The sequence below is a fragment of the Nyctereutes procyonoides genome, unplaced genomic scaffold (genome assembly GCF_905146905.1).
Source record: "Nyctereutes procyonoides isolate TBG_1078 unplaced genomic scaffold, NYPRO_anot_genome, whole genome shotgun sequence".
Classification (NCBI taxonomy): domain Eukaryota; kingdom Metazoa; phylum Chordata; class Mammalia; order Carnivora; family Canidae; genus Nyctereutes; species Nyctereutes procyonoides.
Window position 1 is genome coordinate 118210765 of NW_026575125.1, and position 25638 is coordinate 118236402.

Below are 25638 nucleotides of genomic sequence, written 5' to 3' on the forward strand. Positions count from 1 at the left end.
CCAAGGATCCATCAGCTGCTGAATGGGAAAAGAAGTTGTGGTATATTTCACACATTTAAGAAGATCCTTATTTGAGAAATGTTGCCACCAGGCCCAGAGGCAAAATAAGTGCTCCAGTGTGTTGTCTGTGTATTTTAATGCATATCTGCGTACTTTTCCTTCTATGGAATATAGACTTACTGACTTCAGTTCAATACGTTTCCCTGTTGCTTAAGATAACTGTAGCACATGCTCATGACTCCATTATTTTCTTATTGTTTCATTAGATAGCATATGGTCTGCAGAGCCGCTGGATTCAATCAAACATCGAGTCAGATGGGAGGACTGCTGTCTCACCGAATGGCTCTTACTCATAGTGTTACCTGACAGCTGTTCATAAGCAATAAAAACTCGGGGGGAGGGGATATTGGCTGCTTGTGTTTACTATCCACAGAGAGATATATTATTTACAAAATTATTAAACTGCGGGTCAAAACAGTAAACGGTGTCTCCGAAATACCATTCGCTTTTCGTCTGTAAGCTACCGATAAGGAAGTGAAACAAACGATTCATTCATTGCTTCAGATTAATACAACTTGGTCAGAATCACGGCATATTTTACTATTTAATTTTACATGTTTTCCTGTTCATTCTCAGCACTGAGTATTATCGATAACTTGAATTTGAGGTCAAGACGAGTCACTTAAGGAGAAGAGGCAGGCAGGAAGAAGGGTAGGGGTCCTCGTTGCATCTGGTCCCCCAAATTCAGCTAGATAACTTTCAAACCCTCCTGAACACCCATGAATTCAACCTGAGATGTAAGGGAAGGACTGTTGGAATGCTATAAATAGAAAAGTGACCACTTCTTGCAAGGCGTTCTGCACTGGACAAAACGACCAGGAGGAAGAATTCACCGCAAAAGGAAGAGCCGGAGGTGATACTCTGCGCCACAGATCTAATGGATATGGATTTAAGTAAGATGTGGAGATAGACATCAGGATCAGAATTATCAAATTTCTGGTGAGTCTGGGCAAACGCATAAAAGACTCTAGAGAATCTCGTCCTGCAGAAATGAGATCTAGCTTTTTCTTCTGTGGTTATGCTGAGTGAAGTAAGTCAATCAGAGAAGGATAATCATCATATGGTTTCACTCCTCCGGGGAGTATAAGAAATAACGAAATGGATTGGAAGCGAAAGGAAGGAAAGTGACTGGGAAAAATTACAGATTGAGAGACAAAGCGTGAGAGACTCCTGACTCTGGAAAACGAACAAAGGGTTGCGGAAGGGGAGGTGGGTGATGTGTTGGGGTAACTGGGTGACAGGCACTGAGGAGGGCCTTTGATAGGATGAGTACTGGGTGTTATACTGTACGTTGGCAAATCGAACTTCAATAAAAACCAATGAAAAACAACTAAAAAAAAGAAAATGAAATGAGATCTAATCAGGGCAAAATTAAAAATACTCTAAGATGCGGTCTAACCTGGGTGCTCTAACAGCTCGCGTAAAAGAGTCAGAAGAGGGTGAGAGACAGAGAAGACTAGAAACCTAATCTCACATTTGGTAGGGGAACACTGACTCTCAAACTTTTCAAAAAGCATAAAAGCCTCTGGAGTATCTCTTCCTGCACAAATGAGATCAAATGAGGCCAAAATTAAAAATAGCCTAACTGAGATGTGGTCTAACGTGGGTGCTCTAACTGCTAGGGTAAATGAGGCAGATGAGAGAGTGAGTGACACAGAAGACTAGCAACTTAACCTCGCATTTGGTAAGGGAACACTGACTCTCAAACTTTTCAAATGCATGAGTGGGTAGCCCGTTAAAGTTTCAGTATCTAAATTGTATGGTATCACAGTCGGAATGCTAGCAAGAGTAATAAAGGGCTTACCTTAGAAAGTTGGAAGGTAGCCTCCCCGCATATCCCGCATAGCGGTCACTCATATCAGAATCTCACCGTTTCTGTGGAACAGCCACAAAGCTAACCATGTATCTCTGTGGTGGCCCCACAGAGGAAACTCGGCCCTTGTTTGAGTAGTTTCCGGCCTTGCATCCCAGGACTGACGGCTTTATGTACACCATGAATCATCAGTTCAAGTAATTTCTGACCACCAGTTGCGGCACCAGTTGTGCGGCACTGCCAAAGACACACTCCAATATTCGGGTGTAAAGATGAGGACATCCTCCAAAAACCCTAACTGCTACCTTCTAGCTCATTATTGCCAGGAGGATCTGTAGTCCTCTGTGAGTCCAGGGGGCAGGACACTGGCGCCCTCAGGGATAGAGCAGAAGGTCAGCATCATACAGTGACACTGCATCTCTACCACTGCAGACGGTATGTGACACTGCTGTAGGCTGGAGCACGCAGCCTGAAGGAGTAACCAGATCAGAACTGCGCTTTCCAGAGACTTCCACAGAGCCTCACGGTGTGACTCAGAGGTCATATGGGGCCGCAAAGCTTTGGGCCAACCTTACATACATGCAGTGCGCTCTACCAGTGACCAGCTAATAGGGAACAATGGGCTGGATCCTACCTGCATTTCACTATGTCAAAGGTCATGAACATGAGGGTTATTGAGTTAATATGTTTCTGTGCAGAGACTTAAAGAATGCTCATCCTTATGCGTAGGCACATCGTAAGTGTTGAATCGAGGTGACTTGCTAGCCGTCGACACCCTCATTCTTCTTAACCCCCTGGGCATGTAGTAGTCACTCAGCCAGTGTGATGGACTGAGTTGGTTGTGACAGAGTACGTTGTTCTCTCTGTGAGATTTCTTCCCTATGCACAGCTCGATTTGACGACAGTGGCCTCTTAAGAAGCAACTTTTTCCAAGTACTGAGGTCAGCAACCAAGCAGAAAATAAAACGCTGCATGAGGTTCAAAGATGAGGACCTTCGCGTCACAGTAGTTTATTAAAAATGCAGACTGTCAACTTTTCTTTCCTAACATTGACTTGCAAGTTTTAAATGGAGAATATTATGCTGGGTTCGTTTGTTCTAACGTTGAATGTATGTGATAAGTGTTCTCCTTTAAGATAGAGTTCAACAATTGTATTTCGTTTTGTCTTGGGGAAATGAGGTCGTGTGCTTTTCTATGCTAATGCATTCAACACATGGGGGGACTTGCACACAGTATATAGCGTAATCGAATTATCAGATGGATACAAAAGGTTAAAGGGATGGAATCAGCACACATACAGTGCGGGCACCTTTCCAGAGAAAATCAGCAACACGGTAGTGTTTTTCTGAATCTTTCACAGGTGCTTAAGTATAATGTTAAATGCCCATATTTACCATATAGCCCTCCACCCCCATTGTTTCTCCTCAAAATGGAAATATCACACGGATGATTATTGAAGCTACCCACATTTCAGTTCCATCTGGTCTAGAGACATAGAGCAAACACTCGGTGAGGCTTTATAGACAAATTCCTGAGCATGGAGGAGAGCTACTCCTGTATCAATCTACAAAGATGTGGAAATATCTATTGGCTTTACATTTCTTTTAGCTTTAGTTCCATGATGAAACGATAATGGGACTGTAGTATTAAGTGAAGGATGCTAGAGAGCAACGGAAGCTCACAGCTCTTGTGGGGTAAACATCAGCATGTAGTAAGGTGGGGGGAGGGCGGAACCCTTCAAAGGCATGGATCAAACTGCTAATAGCAGTGATTCCTGAGGTGACTGAAGGTGCTTGCTTTCTACTTCATGTACTTCTGTAGAGTTTAAATACTTTTCGTTACCAATCATACATGACACTTGTAATCAGGAAAAAACCATACAAATCAACACCATCTGACTGAGGGCAATGCTTAAACACTCTCAAGTCAGCGCCACTTAACCATATCTGGGGGCATCACAATGCCAGATTTCAGGTTGTACTACAAAGCTGTGTTCATCAAGACAGTGTGGTACTGGCACAAAAACAGACATATAGATCAATGGAACAGAACAGAGAACCCAGAAGTGGACCCTGAACTTTATGGTCAACTAATATACGATAAAGGAGGAAAGACGATCCACTGGAAGAAAGACAGTCTCTTCAATAAATGGTGCTGGGAAAATTGGACATCCACATGCAGAAGAATGAAACTGGACCACTCTCTTGCACCATACACAAAGATAAACTCAAAATAGATGAAAGATCTAAATGTGAGACAAGATTCCATCAAAATCCCAGAGGAGAACTCAGGCAACACCCTTTTTGAACTTGGCCACAGTAACCGGAGAAGGACAAACAGTGTATGTTCTCATTCATTTGGGGAATATGAATAATAGCGAAAGGGAATATAAGGGAAGGGAGAAGAAATGTGTGAGAAATATCAGAAAGGGAGACAGAACATAAAGACTTCTAACTCTGGGAAATGAACTAGGGGTGGTGGAGGGGGAGGAAGGTGGGGGTGGGGGTGAATGGGTGACGGGCACTGAGGGGTACACTTGACGGGATGAGCACTGGGTGTTATTCTGTATGTTGGTAAATTGAACACCAATAAAAATTAATTTATAAAAAAAAATAGAGAAATTTCAAGATAAAGATTTTAAAAATAGAGAAATTTCCAGTATCCTGCGTCGTTAAGTCACTAATCCGGTTTTGGTTGCCCACAGACAAATCTTCACTAACAGATAAACGTGCTTAAGTGTCTTTGGGAACAGCATTAACCAACATTGTTGGTTCCTAACCTCTTCCCTCTGAAGTGATCACCCCCGTCCCTTTCCTTTCCCCGTAATCCACAACCCACTTGAAAAGTAGTTTACGTGCAGAGAAAGGGCAACATCTTACACCGCTGGTGGGAGTGCAACCTGGTGCAGCCACTCTGGAAAAGTGTATGGAGGGTCTTCAGAAAGTTAAGAGTGGAGCTCCCCTACGACCCGGCAGTTGCACTACCAGGTCTTTATCCAAGGGATGCAAACACAGTGATTCGAAGGGGTACATGCACCACAGTGCCTGTAGCAGCAATGTCCGCAACAGCCAATATATGGCAAGACACCAGATGTCCATCGATGGATGAAGGGATAAAAGAAAGAGGCGGGGTATATGGGGTATATATCTATGACGGAATAGCACTCAGCCACCAAAAATGTAAACTCTTGCCATTTGCAACGACATGGATGGAACTAGAGGGTCTTACGCTAAGCGAAATAAGTCACTCAGAGAAAGACAAATACCATATGATTTCACTCATGTGTGGAGTTTAAGAAACGAAACAGATGAACACAGGGGAAGGGAAGGAAAGATAGGATGAAAATTGAGAGGGAGGCAGAACATAAGAGACGCTGAACTCTAAGAAACAAACTGAGGGGTGCTGCAGGGAAGGTGTGTGTGTGTGTGTGTGTGTGTGTGTGTGTGTGTGGTGCGGGGAGGGATGATGACTGGGTGATGTGCATTCAGGAGGGCGCTTGATGTGATGAGCACTGGGTGTTATATATGCAAATGAGTCACTAAATCCTACCCATGAAACAAACAACAATAACAACAAGTAGTCTACATTTACAACGTACTCCTACCTTCGAATTTGCTTTCTAACACATTGATGTCTGGAGTTTGTCCAAATCATTCTACTAAACCTGTTTAAGGTAAGCATTGACTTTCTGCTTTGGGGGTTGGTGGGGGTAAGTAGAGAGAGGCAGAGGAAGAGGCAGAGGAAGAGGAGGAGAGAGATGCAGAGGGGAGGGTAGAGAATCCCAAGCAGACTCTGTGCTGAGCGGGGAGCCAGAGCCAGGTGGGGCTCCATGTCCTGACCGTAAGGTCATGACCTGAGGCAAAGTCGAGTCAGATTCTTAACTGAGTGAGACACCCAAGAGCCCCAAGGATGGACTTTCAATTGTTTTCCACTAATTATCTTGCATAACTTCTCTGCAATAGTTGACATGTTCATCACTCCCTCTTGTTGAAAGGCTTTGCTGTGCTTTCATGTAGTCTATGCTCTTCCTTGCCCGACACTGTTCTCCAACTCCTTTCTAGACTGCTTCTTCCTCCCCATCTTTGACTTTTCAGAATTCCATCGCTCCTCATTTTACATTCAGTGAACACTTTTCTGTATCCTGAAGACTACCATCTTATTTGCTAAAAACTGGTCCTGTACAACGAGGAGTCTGGAGGTCTTGGTCAACAAATGTCTGTGTAAGGGGCTGCCACCACGTGTGTTGCACAGTGGATTTCAAACCGTGTGTGAATTCCTGTGCTCTTGAAGGAAAGGAAAATGAACACTGAGTCTAAACAGTCACACGGAGGCGTGCCTGGGTGGCTCAGTCAGTTAAGCCTCGGACTCTTGCTTTCAGTTCAGGTCATCATCAAGTGGTGGTGAGGTCAGGCCCCACATGGGGCTCTGCACTGGATGAGGAGCCTGCTGAATATTCTCTCTGTCTCTCTCTCCCCCTCCATCCCTCCCCCGCCAATAAATAAATAAATAAATAAATAAACAAACAAATAGTTACTGTAAAGAACGATATAAGCCACATAATAATGTTGATATTTGATGTGGCCGTAGACTGACTGGTTGGGATTTTATTTATCTTATTTTGTTTTTTATTTTTATTTTTTTATGGAGTTCAATTTGCCAACATATAACACTCAGTGCTCATCCCGCCAAGTGCCCCCCTCAGTGCCTGTCACCCAGTCACCCCAACCTCCCGCCCACCTCCCTTTCCACTACCCCTTGCTCGTTTTCCAGAGTTAGGTGTCTCTCATGTTTTGTCACCCTCACTGATATATTCACTCATTTTCCTCCTTTTCCCCTTTATTCCCTTTCACTATTTTTTATTTCCCCCAAATGAATGAGACCATATAAGGTTTTTCTTTCTCCAATTGACTTATTTCACTCAGCATAATGCCCTCCAGTTCCATCCACGTCGAAGCAAATGTTGGGTATTTGTTGTTTCCAATGGCTGAGTAGTATTCCATTGTATACATAGACCACATCTTCTTTATCCATTCAACTTTTTTTTAATAAATTTTTATTTATGATAGTCACAGAGAGAGAGAGAGAGAGAGAGAGAGAGGCAGAGACACAGTCAGAGGGAGAAGCAGGCTCCATGCACCGGGAGCCCGATGTGGGATTCGATCCCGGGTCTCCAGGATCGCGCCCTGGGCCAAAGGCAGGCGCCAAACCGCTGCGCCACCCAGGGATCCCTCCATTCAACTTTTGATGGACACCGAGGCTCCTTCCACAATTTGGGTATTGTGGACATTGCTGCTATAAACATTGGGGTGCAGATGTCCTGGGTTTCACTGCATCTGTATCTCTCTCTCTCTCTCTCTCTCTCTCTCTCTCTCTCCGTCTATCATGAATAAATAAATAAATCTTTAAAAATCTAAAAAAAAAAGAATTGCATTTCTCTATTCATAAGTAAAGTAGGACAGCATTTAAATAGTTACTACCTTTCCTCCTGGTAAATTTTAAATTTTCATCAAAATGTTACTAAAGGCAAAAAATAAAAATAAAGGCAGTCTCCCGCGTGCCCTGAATGTCCTGGCATGTTTCTGATGGGTAGAGAACAAAACAATGTATGGAATGTTATGTTTTAGCTAACACATAGAGAGAGTAGTTCTTTCTTTCTCTCTGTTTAGAGCTAGGTACCTATGATGAACAAAAATATATTAGAAAAGTTTACAGGGCAGCCCAGGTGGCTCAGCAGTTTAGTGCCGCCTTCAGCCCAGGGCCTGATCCTGGAGATGTGGGATCGAGTCCAATGTCAGGCTCCCTGCATGGGGCCTGCTTCTCCCTCTGCCTCTCTCTCTCTCTGTCTCTCTGTCTCTCATGAATAGATTATAAAATATAAAAAAAGAGAAAGAAATGGTTACAAAGGAAGGACCTGGGTGGAGATTACAGGAATGGAACCTGCTTCTCTTAAAGTATCCTGCTTTTTAGTTTAGTTTTATTATTTTTATTTTTTTTGCCTTTTTTATTTTTTAAATAATAAATTTATTTTTTAATTGGTGTTCAATTTGCCAACATACAGAATAACACCCAGTGCTCATCCCGTCAAGTTTTGGTTTAGAATCCATAAATGTTTTATGACATTATAAAACGATCAAACTTAAAAGACTATGTCTAAACATAGATAAAAAAACAAACCACATGGCATAGTTGTGTCAGTTGTATATATCAAATTGGTGGTTTCACCATACAGAATAGAGAACTCTTTCAAATTATTTAAAAGTATAGCAATGTTAGGGGCGCCTGGGTGGCTCACTCGGTTTAGTGTCTGACGTTGGCTCGGGTCATGATCTCGGGGTCCTGGGATTGGGGGCCACATAAGGCTATCCACTCAGCAGGGAGTCTGATTCTCCCTCTCCCTCTGTCCCTCACGCTGCTTGGGCTCTGTCTCTCTCAAATGCATAATTAGAGTCTGAAACACAAACACACACACACACACACACACACACACACACACACACACACACTGCAATTTTGCAGTGTATCCCAGCGATGGGATATACCTTAGAATAAAAAAGAACAAAGCATCTTGAGCTACATGAAGAAACATAAAGCTTCATTAAAAAATCAGATTGCTGGTAGTAATATTTCCTTTGTTATTGTAAAATACCATACATTCAGAGGTGCACACACACAAACACATACACACACCAAAAGGGGCTTAGTAATTATATGAACATCATTAGAATTCAAGAATTCCTTTTAAAACAAAAGACACAAATATAAGAGCAAATTAATCCTGAATATCTTTGGAAGGCCATAGTTAACCCCATGCCGGGGCGGGGCGGGGTGTGTGTGTGTGTGTGTGTGTGTGTGTGTGTGGCGGTTGTTGTTGGTGGTGGTGGTTATGCTCTGGCTTTAAAGGAGGGATTTTGCCAACCCAGCCATACAGAACTGGTCAAAGTGCAAGTTGAGTTATAAAATGACTGGGGAGTTCATCCCATTTTCTAGATGTTGAAGTAATCATACACCCATGGGGTCCTGTCATCACCCCCATAGAATAAAAAGCATAAAGATCATCTTGTATGTGAGCCATTGTGTAGAATAGAAAAGCTAATTTCTCTGAAGTTTACCTCAAGTAGTCTAGCTTAGGCAAGCAGCATTTAGTTAAAGAGGATCAGAGCTATAACTTCACATCCACCAAGATGTGTGATTGAGACATAGTTTCTCTGTAAAATCACCCTCGTTTTTTAATGAGAGAGAGCCACATCAGGACTGGCCTGTCTGCAAAACAAGTCCAGTTTTAACAAACTGGGCCTAATGAACTTCCATAGGCTCAGCAAGAATAATGATTGATCATACGGACCTTTTAGAATCTGCTTTGCCAGAACTTTTTATAAGGAATCTCTAGGTTGAACTTTTAGCAGCCCCTCCAGGCCAGAAGCCAAACCAAGCACTTGCAATGAGACATGGCGGCAATAGGTGTGGGCGGGTTCCTCTTCACGGGGTCGCCAAAGTATCCTGAGTTTCCTGCACCTGCCAGGAAGCGACAGTCTTTACTCACCTCACCTGGTGAGGAGAGGCTCCGTAAGCAAGGTATCAGGCCAAAATCTCCATTGGCTTTGTGCCTCCACGTTTCATAAAGTCAGCCTTAGTCCCTTAAAGCCGTTTGGTCATCTCCGAGTCTGTGCATGTCTCTCAAATAGGACATGCCAGCGAAGCCCTGGTAAAATGACCAATATATATCCAATAGTGTCCTGTGATAGGAACAGACTCTTGCGAACTTCTGTAACTGACTATGAGGGCCATGGAAGGAAGAACACTCATGGAGAGACAGACCTTTTGAATTTCAGAGGGATCAAGTAGAGAGAAAAGGGAATGATCTGATTTGTTTATAAATGATGCCTTTTATCATATTTCTCTGCAAGTCAATGTTTTAGCACTTTACCCTCTTTGGAAAAGGTCTAGATGTCCAATGAACTTAATTTCAATTACCATCCACACAAAACTTAAAGGTTTAGGTTACCAAAACCTTTGAGAGCTATCTTAACAATTACCTGTGAAAACTTTGAGACAGACAAGGTAAAGCATCATTTTAAGTCACCTTGTTGCTAACAAATTGCAGCTCAGGTACCTCGGGCTTATTTGACCTTTAGCAAACCTTGACAGGCTACAAGTTTCACATTAAATGCTGATAACTTTAACGATATGTCTATCAATTAAACCGACACGTTGGGGGCGCCTGGGTGGTTCAGGGGTGGAGCGTCTGCCTTTCGTTCAGGGCATGATCCCAGTGTCCTGGGATGGAGTCCCGCGTCGGGCTCCCAGCAGGGAGCCTCCTTCTCCCTCTGCCTATGTCTGCGTCTCTCTCTGTATGTTTCTCATGAGTAAATGAGTAAAATCATTTAAAAAAAACCCAAAAAATTAAATTAATTTAAATACAGATTATGTGCCACCCAGGTCCACTTTTAAAAACTAGTGTGTTCCCCATTTGTCAATGTCTGCCTATAACACTGCTGGAGAAATCTGAAGTGAGCAGTGTCCGTAAGCCAGTAACTCAGCTGGTGCAGAAACAGGAGCAGGGGCAGGGGGAGACAGAAGAGGCAAAGTGCAGCCAGGAGGCAGAGCAAGAGGGTTCCCACATCTAAAGCTCATCCACTTGAACAGATGAGCAAATGCCGTGTTCTTCCACCAACAGTGTAAAATTAGGCCATCCAGATAAGGCTGGGGAAGACAGGGAACTTCCCCGAAACAAAGAGAGTTTTGGCAGCTGCTTGGGAACATTCCTTCAAGTCTCCATCCGGAGCTAGACTAACCTTGGTTGGCTCCAATGATACCCATTAACCTGGGAAATGAATGAGGGAGAATCCCCCACATCTCTTAGGAGGAGGAACAGTGAGAGAGTCAGTTGCAAACCGCTTTGCTGCAGAAGGCCTGTATTTCTTCCAGAGGCCTGGATTTATTTGGTTTATCCCTCTTAACATATTGGATAATAGGGACTTTACCAGCCAACATGTTCAGGCCAACACATTCTGCAAGAGCCCCTTGGGTCGGGGGTCCTGACGGAAAGTCCCGTTCTCTGCAGAAGAGATCCAATGATAGATCCCGTGGAGGCCAAACAGTGTTACAGCAGATCAGGCCTTCCCTACACTTTGCAAGTCAAATTGTTTCCAGTTGGGTAAAAGGCACCCCAAGGGAGAGTCCTTGGGAACTGAAGAAGAGACCGTGCCTTGCTGCGAAGGTCACACTTTATTTCACCTTGCTTTGAAGAACCCACAGTTTTTCACCAGTGGAAAACACTAGACAAGTTTCCAGAGAAAAATGCCCAATTTTGCAGTACCCAATCCAGACTAATTTTTGTGGAGGATGGTTAGTTTCCCATCTCATGATCCACGCAGGAATCAATTACCCTGTACCTTTTACAGAGAGGTTGACTATGCAGGCATCCCTACATATCAGCTCTCTCCTGTCAACCAAGGCGTCCCCTGTGTGCCTACCCATGGTGACAGAGTGCCCAACAACTTGGGTTGAGGAGGGATCAGGCTGGTAGGAGCAGCCACTCTTACCTGTCCGTCACCTAATCCTCCTTGGCTCCTCTGGATTCCTCCCTCCCCCACCCCGCCACCCGGATAGAAAACAAAAACAAAAGTGTCCTAATCATACAGATTAGCAAGGCTAATGGTTTAAACTGTGATATTCTTTTGAGAAGGATAAGGACAAGCAAAACAAGTACGGTCTCTCAGTGGGGGAGGCATGTGCTGCTTACGGATGAGGCTTCCCCAGGGCGTGAGCCCCAGGGCCAGTCTCAATCCTTTTACTTGTCTTGGAGACCCCAAGGCCATCAATGGTGACCAAAGGGCAGGTTCAGAGCGCTGGATTGCTAGTCCTTATGTCCACTCTCCGGATGCACCTTAAACTAGCAGGGAAACCTATAAATGACCTTATTCTTCGGAGCTCTCTTGCTGGAGCCTTCATTGTTTGGTCACGTGAGTTTGCTTGCATTCTTAGCCCCACGGTGCCTGATGTGTCAGGCCCATTACAAACCAATTTCAATTATGTTTCCTCGCCTTACCCCTGCTACTTCTCCTGTTCACACACCTGAGTGTCGTATGTGAGCATGGCCCCACTATAGGCAAAGTCACTGAGGCAGGGGAAAAGCCAATTAAGAAAGCCAGAGAAGGAGGACCGACAGTGGAACTCGTTAGGACCAGGCCACCATTCCCTTCTTTTGAGGAAGCGGGATTGACCAAACCTTTCTCCAGAAGCTTGTCACCTGGGTCTTGAGACCAGGAGCCACGCTATTCACCTGTAGCTGGCTGACAGGTGCCCCGGTTTGCTGTTTGTTACAAGAAGAGGTTATCCAAGGGAGAGATGTCTCCCAGGAAAGAAAGGAAAGAGTCCGCATTTACTCACCCTTTGGTGAGCACGATCCTGGGTTTCAGCACCAAAATGCTCAGGAGAACTTGGCTCTAGTCTCACGGAATCCAAGAATGAATCTTGTGGACAAAGGAGAGTGACTAAAGGCATAGAAGCTTATGAGGAGAGGACACGTAGAAGGCTCTCGGCAGTGAAAGGGGCCCCGCCAGGGTTGCCACTGAAGGTGATTTTGGCTGGCCTTTCATAGAGAACCTGACTAGGGAGTTTCTGGCCTTGAGATTTCTTGTGTCGTCACGAGTGGATGATATATGGCTATTTTGGGGCCTGGTGAGTCTCTGTGCTTACTATGTAGCGGTCAAAGGATGATACTCCCTACCTTTCAGAGCTCGGGGCCAGATCCACTTCCTTACCTGTTTTTTTTTTTCCATCTCGGTGTCCTTGGGAGTTATGGGAGCCTGGTTCTGGGACCTTTCCATGCCTAGCCCGATCTATCCCTAACTGAATTATATACTTTGTAAGGAATGAGTAAGACTAATAACACCTCATCCCATGGCTCTGTCTTTACAATATATGTTATTTTAAAGACCCCCACATATAAAGGATCACCTGATGGGATGTGGAGATTATGCATGTGAAGCCCTTAGCACAATGCCTGAGACTGGACGGTGTTCAGTAGGCAGCAGCTGCAATTTTGTAGAATTTACATCACTGCCAATCTTGGGCTAAGGCCTTCCTCAGATAACCATGCATAGTTCTGAGATTCTCCTGTCATGTACCATTTCCAGACATTTAGGGGGGGTGCCATAATTTCTTCTATGCAGCAACGATGTGGGGCTAAAAACCATCAGTAGACATGTGAAGGTAAAGCTGGAAACGACCCAATGGCAGAAAGTCCCTAAAGATCCAAGCAGGGAGGAGGGCCACCTGGGTGGCTCAGTCAGTCAAGTGACTGACTCCTTACTTTGGCTCTGGTAGTGAGCTCAAGCCCCGCATGGGGCTCTGCAATCAGCGAGGAGTCTGCCTGAGGTTCTCTCCCTCTCCATCTGCCCCACCCCTGCTTGTGTGCTCTCTCTCTCCCTCTCTCTGATAAATAAATGAATCTTTGGTGTCCCTGGGTGGCGCAGTCAATCAAGCGACTGATTCTGGGTTGTGGCTCAGGTTGTGATCACAGGATGGTGAGGTGGAACCCTGCATCGGGCACTGCACTCAGTACGGAGTCTGCTTGAGATTCTCTTTCCATTTCCCTCTGTCCCTCCAATTCGTTCACTTGTTCTCTCACTCAAATAAATAAATAAATAAATAAATAAATAAATAAATAAATCTCTCAATCAATCAATCAATCTTAAAAAGGAAAAAGATTCCGGCAGAGTGGGAGCTACATAGGCAAGAAGATAGAGACTAGCTTTCTACTTTAGTGCAGTATTTCCTGGTGTCTCTCCTAAGAAAGAGGTGTATATGTACCCTCTAATGTTTACGGATTGGCATTTACAAGGTGTTTCCACCTTGTAGGACCAATTGTCCCAGTGGAGAGTCTACTGATTGCCTCTTGTTGGTAATTGCTGTGGGTGGGCAGCATCCCTTCTGAGACACAGGAAGATTTTCCCAGGAAAACACCCATGGACCTCTTATCACATTATTTTATCACACAGTCAACTACTACTTACCTAAGCAATACATGCATACCAATTTATTCTTTTAAAAAAATTTTTTAAAGATTTATTCATTCATTCAGAGAGAGTGAGAGAGAGGCAGAGACACAGGCAGAGGGAGAAGCAGGCCCCAGGCAGGAAGCCCGATGCGGGAGTCGATCCTGGGTCTCCAGGATCACACCCCAGGCTGCAGGCGGCGCTAAACCGCTGCGCCACTGGGGCTGCCCAATTTATTCTATACCACTTATGTCCATTCCCTTTGTCATCCCGCGGGCTGCTGATCACTAAGTACACTATGTACTGAGTATTGCCTCTGCCCGCTCACATAAAACCAGATGTCTTACTATGAATACGAGAACTTTCATGGGGACCTTTGGAGTACTTTATTTTTGCCTCTATAGCTACTGGAAAACTTCCCAAATGAGGACCTTCTTAGATGTTTGGAACAGAACTTCAGACGCATATACCAACACATGCTTTGGCTTAAAAGGAAACTTCTTTAAGAACATGTGAAGTTGGGCAATTAATTTCTCCCTGTAATGTCAAAGATTGGATAGTGGTGGAGGACTCATTTGTTCCTGTATACATTACTGCAGTTAGAAAAAGAGATTCTGTATGGGCTTATGTTTGAAAACTTGCAAACAAAAACCTGAAAACAAACAGAAGGTTGGTATACAGGGGTAAGAATTGATATTAAAAACAAAACAAGACAAAACAAAAACAACCCACGACACCATACAGAAAAACGGGAGAAAATCTTTCCTCTACTCCTAATGGGATTGTTTTGTTTTGAATGATTCATGGGAGGATTTTCAGTATCTCAGAAAATATATTTAAAGGGCTTATTCCAAATATATTCTGAAACAATGCCATGTTTATTAAATTACATGCCTAGATGAAGACAGTATTATGTTATCAAATGTTAAAACAAATGCCCACTACAAAAGGAGAGGTATAAGAATGAATTATTCAAGTTCCTAGCTCTCAAGTATAAAATCAGTGTTCCATATACTCAATGAATATTAAACTTGAAAACAAAGCACTGTAGGTGATTCATCTTTAAAGACAGATGTGAGGGGATCCGTGGGTGGCTCAGCGGATTAGCGCCTGCCTTCCGCTCAGGACATGGTCCTGGGCATCCGGGATCGAGTACCACGTTGGGCTCTGTGCATGGAGCCAGCTTCTCCCTCTGCCTGTGTCTCTGCATCTCTCTCTCTCTCTCTCTCTGTCTCTGTGTGCCTCATAAATAATTAAACAAACAAACAAAATGTTTTTTGAAAAAAGACAGATGTGAAATGCTTAAGCCCTGAGTAAGTACATGCGCATATTAGTGAAATATGTTCAATAAATGCTAAGGGCAGGTGTCATTTAATAGTGAACCAACACCAATTAAATGACATTTTGGTGTGCTTGTGGAAATGGCACATTCACAAACCCATGTCTCAGCACTGATATTTATATACGTAGTTCTTTTCTCCCAGCGATTGTAGGCAGTTTAATGGATTCAAAAACACAATCTTATATTTGCTTGCAATCATTTTTATAAGGCAGTAGAGTACGTTTTCTTCTGAAACCAGATCGTTATTGGAATTGGCTCAGTAAACTAATGAGTAAATACAGGCGGGTGCACGAATAACACAGATTTTATATTCTTTAATTTTTTTCCCTTTAGGCAAAGCAATGGAGCCTTCTTTCTGTACTTGTGGTTTGAGCCTTTTGGGGCTAATACAGATCCACTGAGGGCAAGCCTAAAATTAAATCATCCTTCTGCTAACAGCTAATTGACAGTGTTAAGTACAAAAAGTCTTCATTACTAACAAAGGGTTGAAAGCTTAATACGTATATAATTGTGGAACTGCCGCTCCTCACACAGCTTTTTAGGGTCGGGGTTTTAACAGGAAAAGATTCTTGCACTTAGCAAGCAAGCTACGATAAACAAGACGTACCAATTTCAACTACAATCTTTAAACTACTACAGTGTGGTTCAGTGCAGCTAATGTCATACTTAATAAAACGTAGCTTCCCGTTCTTTCGTTCTTCAAAGTCGTCAGAACAACAGGGAATGAAGAGACTTCTGAACCATTGCCAGCTCTTACTGCTGCTGTTTCAAGGAAGGAAATATGGGACATTTGCCCGTTATTCGGGTAACTGTCATACATTTTGGCAAAACAAATACCCCAATGCTCACATCTCTCCTTGGGTCTTAATATTAAATGTATACTACTTACAGCTTCCCTCATAATTTTGTTTTGCATCTTGGCGATTTCTTCTCTGACTTCACTTTGTTCATCAGTAAGAAGATGTTCATGGTCCTTGTCCAAGGCCTGCGAACTCTAAAACAAGAAGCCTAGTTCAGGTATGAAGCACCACTTTTCATCTCATGCTGCAAACATGTACAGTCAAATTTCAGGGGGCGCCTGGGTGGCTTAGCGGGTTAAGAGTCTGCCTTCAACTCAGGTCATGATTTCAGGGTCCTGGGATCGAGCCCTGTGTCAAGCTCTCTGCTCAGCTGGGAGTCTCCTTCTCCCCCTGCGTGTGCCGTCTCTCAAAATACATAAGATATTTTTAAAAAATTAAGTTAGATTTCAAAGGTAACAGCCCTTAATATTCAAGGGATGCTCATTAATTTTTCCAAACAAAACACTGTACCTGATACATGGAGATCGGAATACCCACTTAAAAAAATTTTTAAATGTTGTGTTTGAGTCAAATATTATAGAGGCGCGACAGTAGTACACTTGGCTCCAAACAATGCATTAATAGACAGTTAAGGTCAAGGTGGAGGAAAAACAGATAAAGACTGACCGTCCCACAGAATGAAAATCCATAATTTTAAAACACTCTATAAACACCACGGAACCCTGCAATTATAATGACTGATAACCAGTGTAACATATTCCATTGGAGGGAATGAAATGATCTGTAACACGGCCTCTTAAGTCATGAAAAACAAACATGGTCTAATCTTTACTGTTCACTTAACGAGTCGCGATCTAGTGCATCCTACGTAAAAGGTACTGTTAGGTGCTGTGAATTTGAAAAGGAATGCATGATCTCTTCCTCCCTTATTCCAGGGAGATAAAAACAGGTAAATTAAAAGCCACACAAATCCTTTGTAATGATTAAGGAAACACCACTTGCCATGACTGTGCTGGAAGGTAAGATTGACTCTGCGTTAGTTGGCGAAAGAATAGGACTTCAGTAGGTAAAGGGAAGAAGGAATTGAAAGTATTCCAGAAACAAGGAAGTAAAGGTGAGTTAGTTCAGAGAGAGCAACCAATCTGGAGGGGTGGGAGGAAAGGAGGAATGTCCACATAAAACCACAAAGGGGGGCAGCCACGGTGGCGCAGCGAAACCTCAGCCCAGGGCGTGATCCTGGAGACCCTGGATCAAGTCCCGCATCAGGCTCTCTAAGTGGAGCCTGCTTCTCCTCTGCCTGCGTCTCTGCCTCTCTCTCTCTCTGTGTCCCTATGAATAAATAAATAAAATATTTTTTTTTAAAAAAAGGGAGTTCTGTTACTGGGCAGGGGCAGATGCTGAATACCTGAGGGTTTAACATGGGAAGCTAATGACAGGTTTTCAGGAGGGAAGATCATATTGCAGAACCTCAAGAATGGACTGGAGAAGAGAGCACTCAGGTAAGCGTTTAATCGGAGGAGCAAGGAATGGTGAGATCCCGAACTAGGGCAGTAGCAGTAGGAATTCAAAGAAAGATGCAGTTGCAGAAAGGTTGCAAAGAAAGGCACCAATGCAGAGGTAAAGGGCCGACGCGGGCACAAACACACACACACACACACACACACACACACACACACACACACACTTGCGCGCACGCATGCACACACACACACACAGTGCCCATAGACACAACAAGAAAAAAAGAAGGGGAATGTGCAGGATTCCATCACTTCCTAAAGAAGTATATCTCTGCCTGAAGAAGAGCTATGTGTCACTGAGGACAATTTGCTGATGTGCAAATATCACACCAGATCATTCTCAATTCACAAACGGTTAGTCTTCCTCTGGCCTTTTCATTCTGATATACATTCCCTTAGACCTTTCCTTATGATTTTTTAAAAACTTTTTTAAAATTTTATTTATTCATGAGAGACAGACACGGAGAGAGAGAGAGAGAGAGAGAGAGAGAGAGAGAGAGAGAGGCAGAGACACAGGCAAAGGGAGAAGCAGGCTCCATGCAGGGAGCCCAACACGGGACTTGATTCTGGGACTCAAGATCACGCCCCGGGCTGAAGGCAGGCTCTAAACCACTGAGCCACCCAGGGATCCCTTAAGTCTGTGTATAAAGTCACTATTCCTCTAGTATTCCAAAAGCAAATGTGCCACAAAATACTCATGTAACATATTTGAATATAAAATCAGGATCCATCAATTACAACTGCCTACTCATATTTAACAGAAACCACTAATACAAGGAAAAGACACATAGAAGTGACTCATAGAATTCCTAGTTTCCACTATATGTTTATTGCTGATCTCCTCAAAACTGATGGTCGAACCAAAAAATCTTGCTCGAAGTGTTAATAAAGTACCAGTATTCTTCATGATATGTGTATTTCTAGGTAAAATTCCCACGTTGCCATTCCCTGTTTTAAACGACTCCCATCTAGTACACTTAGGACACTTTTTTATAGTATTTCTGTATTTTTTTTCCTTTTTATAATCAGGATCTTTAAATCTTCAACATTGGGGAAATAAAGTTGAAGATCTCAATTTCACACATAATCAAATTTACAAAAATAAGAGCTAAATGTGTGTGGCAATAGTGTGAAATGAAAGTAAAAAAATAAACGACTCCCATAAAAGTATTAATTAATGCTAAAAATAAAAAAAATGCATTTCCCAATTAGGCTGAATCCAAAACAGTGAGGTCTTACTTGACAATTTTGATGTACAACCTAAATGGTTTTCCACCCACAGATTCAGAAAGAAACTATCTTCTACTTTTATATACATATTATGCATTTTTTCAAGATTTGCTCATTTATTTGAGACACACACAGCGCACGTGCAAGGGGGCAGGGGACCAGAGGGAGAGAATCTTCAAGCAGACTCCCTGCTGAGAAGGGAGGCCCAGCGTGGCTCCATCCCACAACCCATGGGATCAGGACCCATGACCTGATCCAAAACCAGGAGTTGGTCGTTTGAAGCGACTGAGCCACCCAGGCACCCCTACGTCTTGTGTTTTCTAAGAGCGTATTGTGTTGCCAAATACAACAGACCTTTAAGAATTCTTTGTATACGTTTCTTAATTTTTCCAGCCTCTGGTTCTGAACAATTCTAGCTTGTTGCAGAATCTTTTGTTGCTCTTGAAACATACCCTGGGAACATAAAAGAAAAAGGTGACAAAATGTGGGTCACGTTTATTATTCAGAGAACATAATTACCCATCAGGTTAAAAAGGAAGATTCCTTAAATCAATACCTGTCAGCATTTCCTGTTTTAACAACTTTTGCGACCAAGTTTAGATCCTTGTGTTCACCACCCATATACAGAAACAATACACGATGACCCTACCCAGTAGCCATTAAGTGGGAAATTGTCTTCCTCACCGATATTGAAGACATGTATTAATTCTGGACTTCAAAGTCCACAAATGGCCCTTTCAATAATCTGTTTACCACAAGTAGGCAAAGACTCTATACAATAATCCTTCCTAACAGTAGTCACAGAGGAGCAATTCTTTCTTAACCACGTTCAAAACATGTGGTAATTCTTAGTCATTTCAGGACACGTACAGACGATCGAAGCCTCTCTGTTACTTGAGCTGCTCTCCAACAATAATTCTGTCCTCTTCCCTACTTTAGTCACTTATGTAGTCAGACCCGGGATTCCTAATAACTGCAACGTCTACATAAGATTAATTAGAGCAAGGACTTGCATATCAGCTCAATGTCAGGTACTGTTTGGAACCATTTCAAATAGACTTATTACATACGATCTCATTCAGCCCTCAAAACAACTCTACGAGGCAGATGCTCTTACCATGTCTCCTTTCATAGGTGAGGAACCTGAGTGAGATACAATTTGTCCCTGAAGTCACAGCTAGTACTGGTCAACCAGGATAGAGTTAAAAAAACAAAAAACAAGAAAAGTTTCTGGGGCTCAGGCTCCTGACCACTGTGCTATGCTGTTTCTCCACCCCACTCGGCCCCGCACAACATTCCATCTTTACCTCCCTGTTTATTGTTCTCTCCCCTTCTTACTACGGTTCAGTACTCTTTCAGAATTGATATCTCAATGATCCAAGGAGTCTTCCTTGTCCCCAGTCCCCATTCTCTTAGTCTCCCTTTTCCTCCTTCTTGGCTTAAATTCCATGGTCAATCGTCGTACCTCTGCACTTGCACGTGTACCTTGCCCCCTTTCCACTCTGTCAATCTGTGTGGCCGAACCCCAACCCTGGAAGATCCAGCTCTCTGGCCGCTCAGCCACAACTGTGCAGCGTGGTCTCACTTTAAATTCATGATCACTATGACAGTAAGCAAATCCAGACCCATAATGCTGCTTGGCAATGATATTCCCCTAGTGCATTCACTGGCCCGCTCTCAGGAAACAATTCCGGGACTTCCTCTCTGCCCCCCAAAGGCAGCGCCTCCTCCACCATTCTAACTCTTAACTGGTGTCCTTCCTGTATCACTAAATAGAAACCATCCAAATAGAACGTTCGGCCTCCCACCACTACTCATCTGGGCTATCTTCTACCCACCCTTACCCATCTGGGCTCACGGACTCTACATTCTCTCCTGTGTTTTTGCATGACCTCTTGCTACTTGAGACTTTGATACAGTAAAGAAATCAATAGAATAGATAAATTTTAAAGCGAAGGCTGATACCAACAGCTAGTTTTGCTTCCTGTTCCTGGGATTTCCTCATGTCGGTATCCCACTTCTGAAAGAGAGTCAGAAACTGCTGAGAGTATTTGAAATGAAGATTCTGCCTGTAAAACATGATAACAAGCACCATCACACTCCACAAAGAGATGACAAAATTAACCATATTTTGGAGGAATACTGTAACAGCAGCTGAAATAGTCTCAGGGGAAACAGAAAGGGCACACGAACAATTGACTCTTATTACCAACAGTATTGTTCCTAAGTGACCAATATAGAAGCCTTCTCACATGCCTTGCCTCTTAAACACTACAGAGGATTTACCATAAAATAAATATTCCAGAAAGACTCATTTTATCTAAAAGCAGCTTACTTTTCATTTCTTCTTCCTGAAGAAACTCTACATTCGGATGCGGTGAGTAGATTCAATGAGGATGTTATATCGAAGATTGCCAAACAGGAATATTTCACTTAAACAGTTCCCCTCTTTGGCACAACAGTGATTTTTTAAAATTTATTTTTTATTGGTGTCCAATTGGCCAATATAGAATAACACCCAGTACTCATCCCATCAAGTTTCCCCCTCAGTGCCCGTCACCCAGTCACCCCCACACCGGCCCACCTCCCCTTCCACCACCCCTAGTTCGTTTCCCAGAGTTAGGAGTTTCTCATGTTCTGTCTCCCTTTCTGATATTTCCCACTCATTTTTTTCTCCTTTCCCCTTTATTCCCTTTCACTACTTTTTATATTCCCCAAATGAATGAGACCATATGTTTGTCCTTCTCCGATTGACTTATTTCACTCAGCATAATACCCTCCAGTTCCATCCATGTTGAAGCAAATGGTGGATATTTGTCGTTTCTTATGCCTGAGTAATATTCCATTGTATACATAAACCACAACTTCTTTATCCATTCATCTTTCGATGGAAACCGAGGTTCCTTCCACAGTTTGACTATAGCGGATATTGCTGCTGTGAACATCGGGGTGCAGGTGTCCCGGTGTTATATGCATCTGTATCTTTGGGGTAAATCCCAAGAAGTGCAAAATCAATGCCCAGAAGTCAGTGGCATTTCTATACACTAACAGTCAGACTGAAGAAAGAGAAATTAAGGAGTCAATCCCATTTACAATTGCACCCAAAAGCATAAGATACCTAGGAATAAACCTAACCAAAGAGGTAAAGGATCTATACCCTAAAAACTACAGAACACTTCTGAAAGAAATTGAGGAAGACACAAAGAGATGGAAAAATATTCCATGCTCATGGATTGGCAGAATGAATATTGTGAAAATGTCAATGTTACCCAGGGCAATTTACATGTTTAATGCAATCCTTATCAAAATACCATGGACTTTCTTCAGAGAGTCGGAACAAATTATTTTAAGATTTGTGTGGAATCAGAAAAGACCCCGAATAGCCAGGGGAATTTTAAAAAAGAGAACCATAGCTGGGGCCATCGCAATGCCAGAATTCCGGTTGTACTACAAAGCTGTGGTCATCAAGACAGTAGGGTACTGGCCCAAAAACAGACACAGAGATCAATGGAACACAATAGAGAATCCAGAAGTGGACCCTCAACTTTATGGTCAACTAATATTCGACAAAGGAGGAAAGACTATCTCCTGGAAAAAAGACAGTCTCTTCCATAAATGGGGCTGGGAAAATTGGACATCCACATGCAGAAGAATGAAACTGGACCACTCTCTTGCACCATCCACAAAGATAAACTCAAAATGGATGAAAGATCTAAATGTGAGACAAGATTCCATCAAAATCCTAGAGGAGAACACAGGCAACGCCCTTTTTGAACTTGGCCACAGTAACTTCTTGCAAGATACATCCACGAAGGCAAAAGAAATGATTTTTAAGATTTTTAAGAACGAAACAAGATTCCATCAAAATCCTAGAGGAGAACACAGGCAACGCCCTTTTTGAACTTGGCCACAGTAACTTCTTGCAAGATACATCCACGAAGGCAAAAGAAATGATTTTTAAGATTTTTAAGAACGAACAGTGAAGGCAACTTAGCTACAATGTGCAAATTCTTTATGATATAAAGTTAAGCTTTTCTACATGATGGAACACAGTTAACTTTCACCAGGATAACGCTGTAAGACATTTACCCAAGGATCGGCTAATGTAGGTCTAGAATGACTATGAATTAAATGAAAACTATATAGGAAGAAAACTCTACAGGAAGAGAACCCAATTGTTCTTTGAAAGGGAGGGGAAAGGTCACCTTTACTGGCTTCTGGAATTACACCTCAATGCTGATAAGGAGTGAGGTTAAGAGAATTTATTCACGTAGAAAAGAATCAAGCAAAATCTCTTTTTTAATGGAAAATTCAATATAATAGCATTCGCCTTCCGTGATTTGCACCAAGGAATACTAAGATATGATACAAGGGTCCTTGTGGTTTAAAAATAACAACCTCACCTTTGTTTTTGTATTTTCCAACCTTGCTCGATTTTCTCGTTAGTGCTTTTCAGAGAAGCTTTCGCATTTGCTTCAAACATTATTCTTTTTGCAAGAAGAGCCTGTTTAATGCCACCTGTGTAGAACATAGATATTCGTTGAAATTTCATGCCGACAATTATTTGGTTTTCATATATACAATTCAATATAGGTAAATGTTGCCTCGGCAATACGTAAAGGCGCTTCAAATCTATAATGCAGGCATCGTAAATGTCCAAACAGTATGTCGCATACCTGGAACTAATATCATGTTGTGTGCCAATGACGCCCCCCCCCCGCCAAAAAAAAAGTAAAATAAAACCTAGAACACAGGCGTCGTTTGAAAAAGCCAGATTTGCTCACTAGTTTCCATAAAGTCTTTGCAGTACTAGTATCCTGATTCTCATTACTCCAACTGTGGGTTCAGAGATAAGGAAAGGGGGATAATAATCAAGACTTTCCATTATCAAAATGCGTATAAAGAATCTCAAAGACAGACTTTAATGTCCTTGTGAGAAGACAGGTAAAAGGCAAACTTTTCTGAATTTATAAAATATCCTGCAACTCAGGGGACATGTTTACATGGATTACCATTACATGGATTACATCACAAAAGCATTTTCTTAAAAACGACCCCCAAAAGGAGAAAAATCATTATATCGCACATTAAAGAATCATTTTTCAAGCGATCTAGTGATGATGCTTTTAACTGTGCTTAACTAAAAGAGAGCAAGGCTGTGACTGTAAGAACTCTAGCTGGAATAAATGAGTTCAGAAACACTTTTAAGATATTTTCAAGGGCAGCCCTGGTGGTTTAGTGCCACCTTCAGTCCATGGCCTGATCCTGGAGACCCGGGATCGAGTCCCATGTCGGGCTCCCTGCATGGAACCTGCTTCTCCCTCTGCCTGTGTCTCTGCCTCTCTCTCTCTCTCTCTCTCTCTCTCTCTCTCTCTCTCTGTCTCTCTCTCTCTCTCTCTGTGTGTGTGTGTGTCTATCATGAATAAATAAATAAAATCTTTAAAAAAATAATAAATAAAATATTTTCACGGAGCTTTTCCCATAGCACTTTTATGCATAAGTGCTGTATTCCACCGAATCTTAATACTTCAAATAAAGCTTTGCAAATCGCATGATTTGACTTTTTGGATCTACAATCGATAGTTACTTTTCAGCAGTCATGAAGGATCTGCAGTCTGATAAAACTATTTTACACACCCGGAATCCCTCTACAGTAAGAAGTTTATTAGCTCACAAAGCAAGCCCTTTGTCGCCACCAAATAGAGCAAAGCTATCAAAACATACTTGCTTTTAAGGGCGATCCTTATCGAAGAGCCACAGATTGACTTGGGACTCTTTGCTAAGTGTCCTGTCCTGTAGTGCAGATGCTGTGACTGACCTCTGACCAAACAAGAAAAAGCTTAGGAGTCTGGATATGTCATTTCTCAGCAACTACGGGAATTCTCTAGTTTGCAGCTATACGGTTTATTAATGAAAAATGACGATAAAGAGGGTGCTTTGTTTTATATTTTGGTTTTTTGGTTGGTTTTGTTTGATTGATTGATTTTGGCAGGATTCAGTTTGTGCTGCTACTCCAAAGAACAGAGCACTGGAAAGTTATGAAAAGTAACTAAATTAAGAAAAATTAAATCTGACATAAAAACCTGATATGCCACGTAATCTGTGCACACCAAAGGAGGTATGAAGTTTGCTCCGTCCACTCGCTCGCAGAATACGTTGACGTACGCGTGCATAAAATAACGGCGTCACTCTTACCTCATCTTGGTGAGTACCATTTTTACCTTTCCAGATCAACAGTGGAAAAGGTCAGCATAGAAAGTGGCAAAGTTGAATCACACTAAATACTTGTGTAACATCCTACATATGAGAACAAGGCATGAAAATCAGTCTTGCAGGCCACTCATTAACATATCCACCTGTAAAAGCTGTAGGATCTAAAGCTTTCCTTTTCCCTGCAGATATCACTTATGCATACCTCCAAGTCCTTGCAGCATCTTCTGTATTTCGTTTCTGTGAAGAAGTTACATCAAACATTACTGAGGAAAGGTAAACCCAGGTCATATTTGTTTTGGAAGAAATGTCTCATTCTAGGATTTTACAGAGAATAACCGGCAGGCAAGCCGAGTTGACTTGATGTGGCAAGGGAAAATACTGTAAACACGTTACCCCACGTCTTCCTCACGGCGGTCCGGGAGAAGACCTCTTTCGCCCATGTTTATCGGCTACTGGACTGTTTCCTGCGTTGAAATAAAAGTGGAGAACATTTTTTTAATAACACACTTATGTTTTATTGGTGTTCAATTTGCCAACATACAGAACAACACCCACTCCTCATCCCGTCAAGTGCCCCCCTCAGTGCCCGCCGCGCAGTCACCCCCAACCTCCGCCCTCCTCCCCTTCCAACACCCCTAGTTCGTTTCCCATAGCTAGGAGTCAG

The 25638-nt window shown here is 42.7% G+C and overlaps 1 protein-coding gene across 1 annotated transcript; it reads right to left on the minus strand.

The window, feature by feature from the left end:
* Positions 1-2189: 2189 nt before the first annotated feature.
* LOC129518140 (synaptonemal complex protein 3-like) lies at positions 2190-23918 on the minus strand. The gene is made up of 5 exons (XM_055338147.1): positions 23165-23918; positions 20731-20830; positions 19116-19214; positions 16104-16208; positions 2190-2342 (listed from the first exon to the last, which is right to left on the minus strand). Exons 1-5 carry the CDS (start codon positions 23311-23313, stop codon positions 2190-2192), a joined length of 606 nt encoding a protein of 201 aa, XP_055194122.1. The 5' UTR covers positions 23314-23918.
* Positions 23919-25638: the final 1720 nt, after the last annotated feature.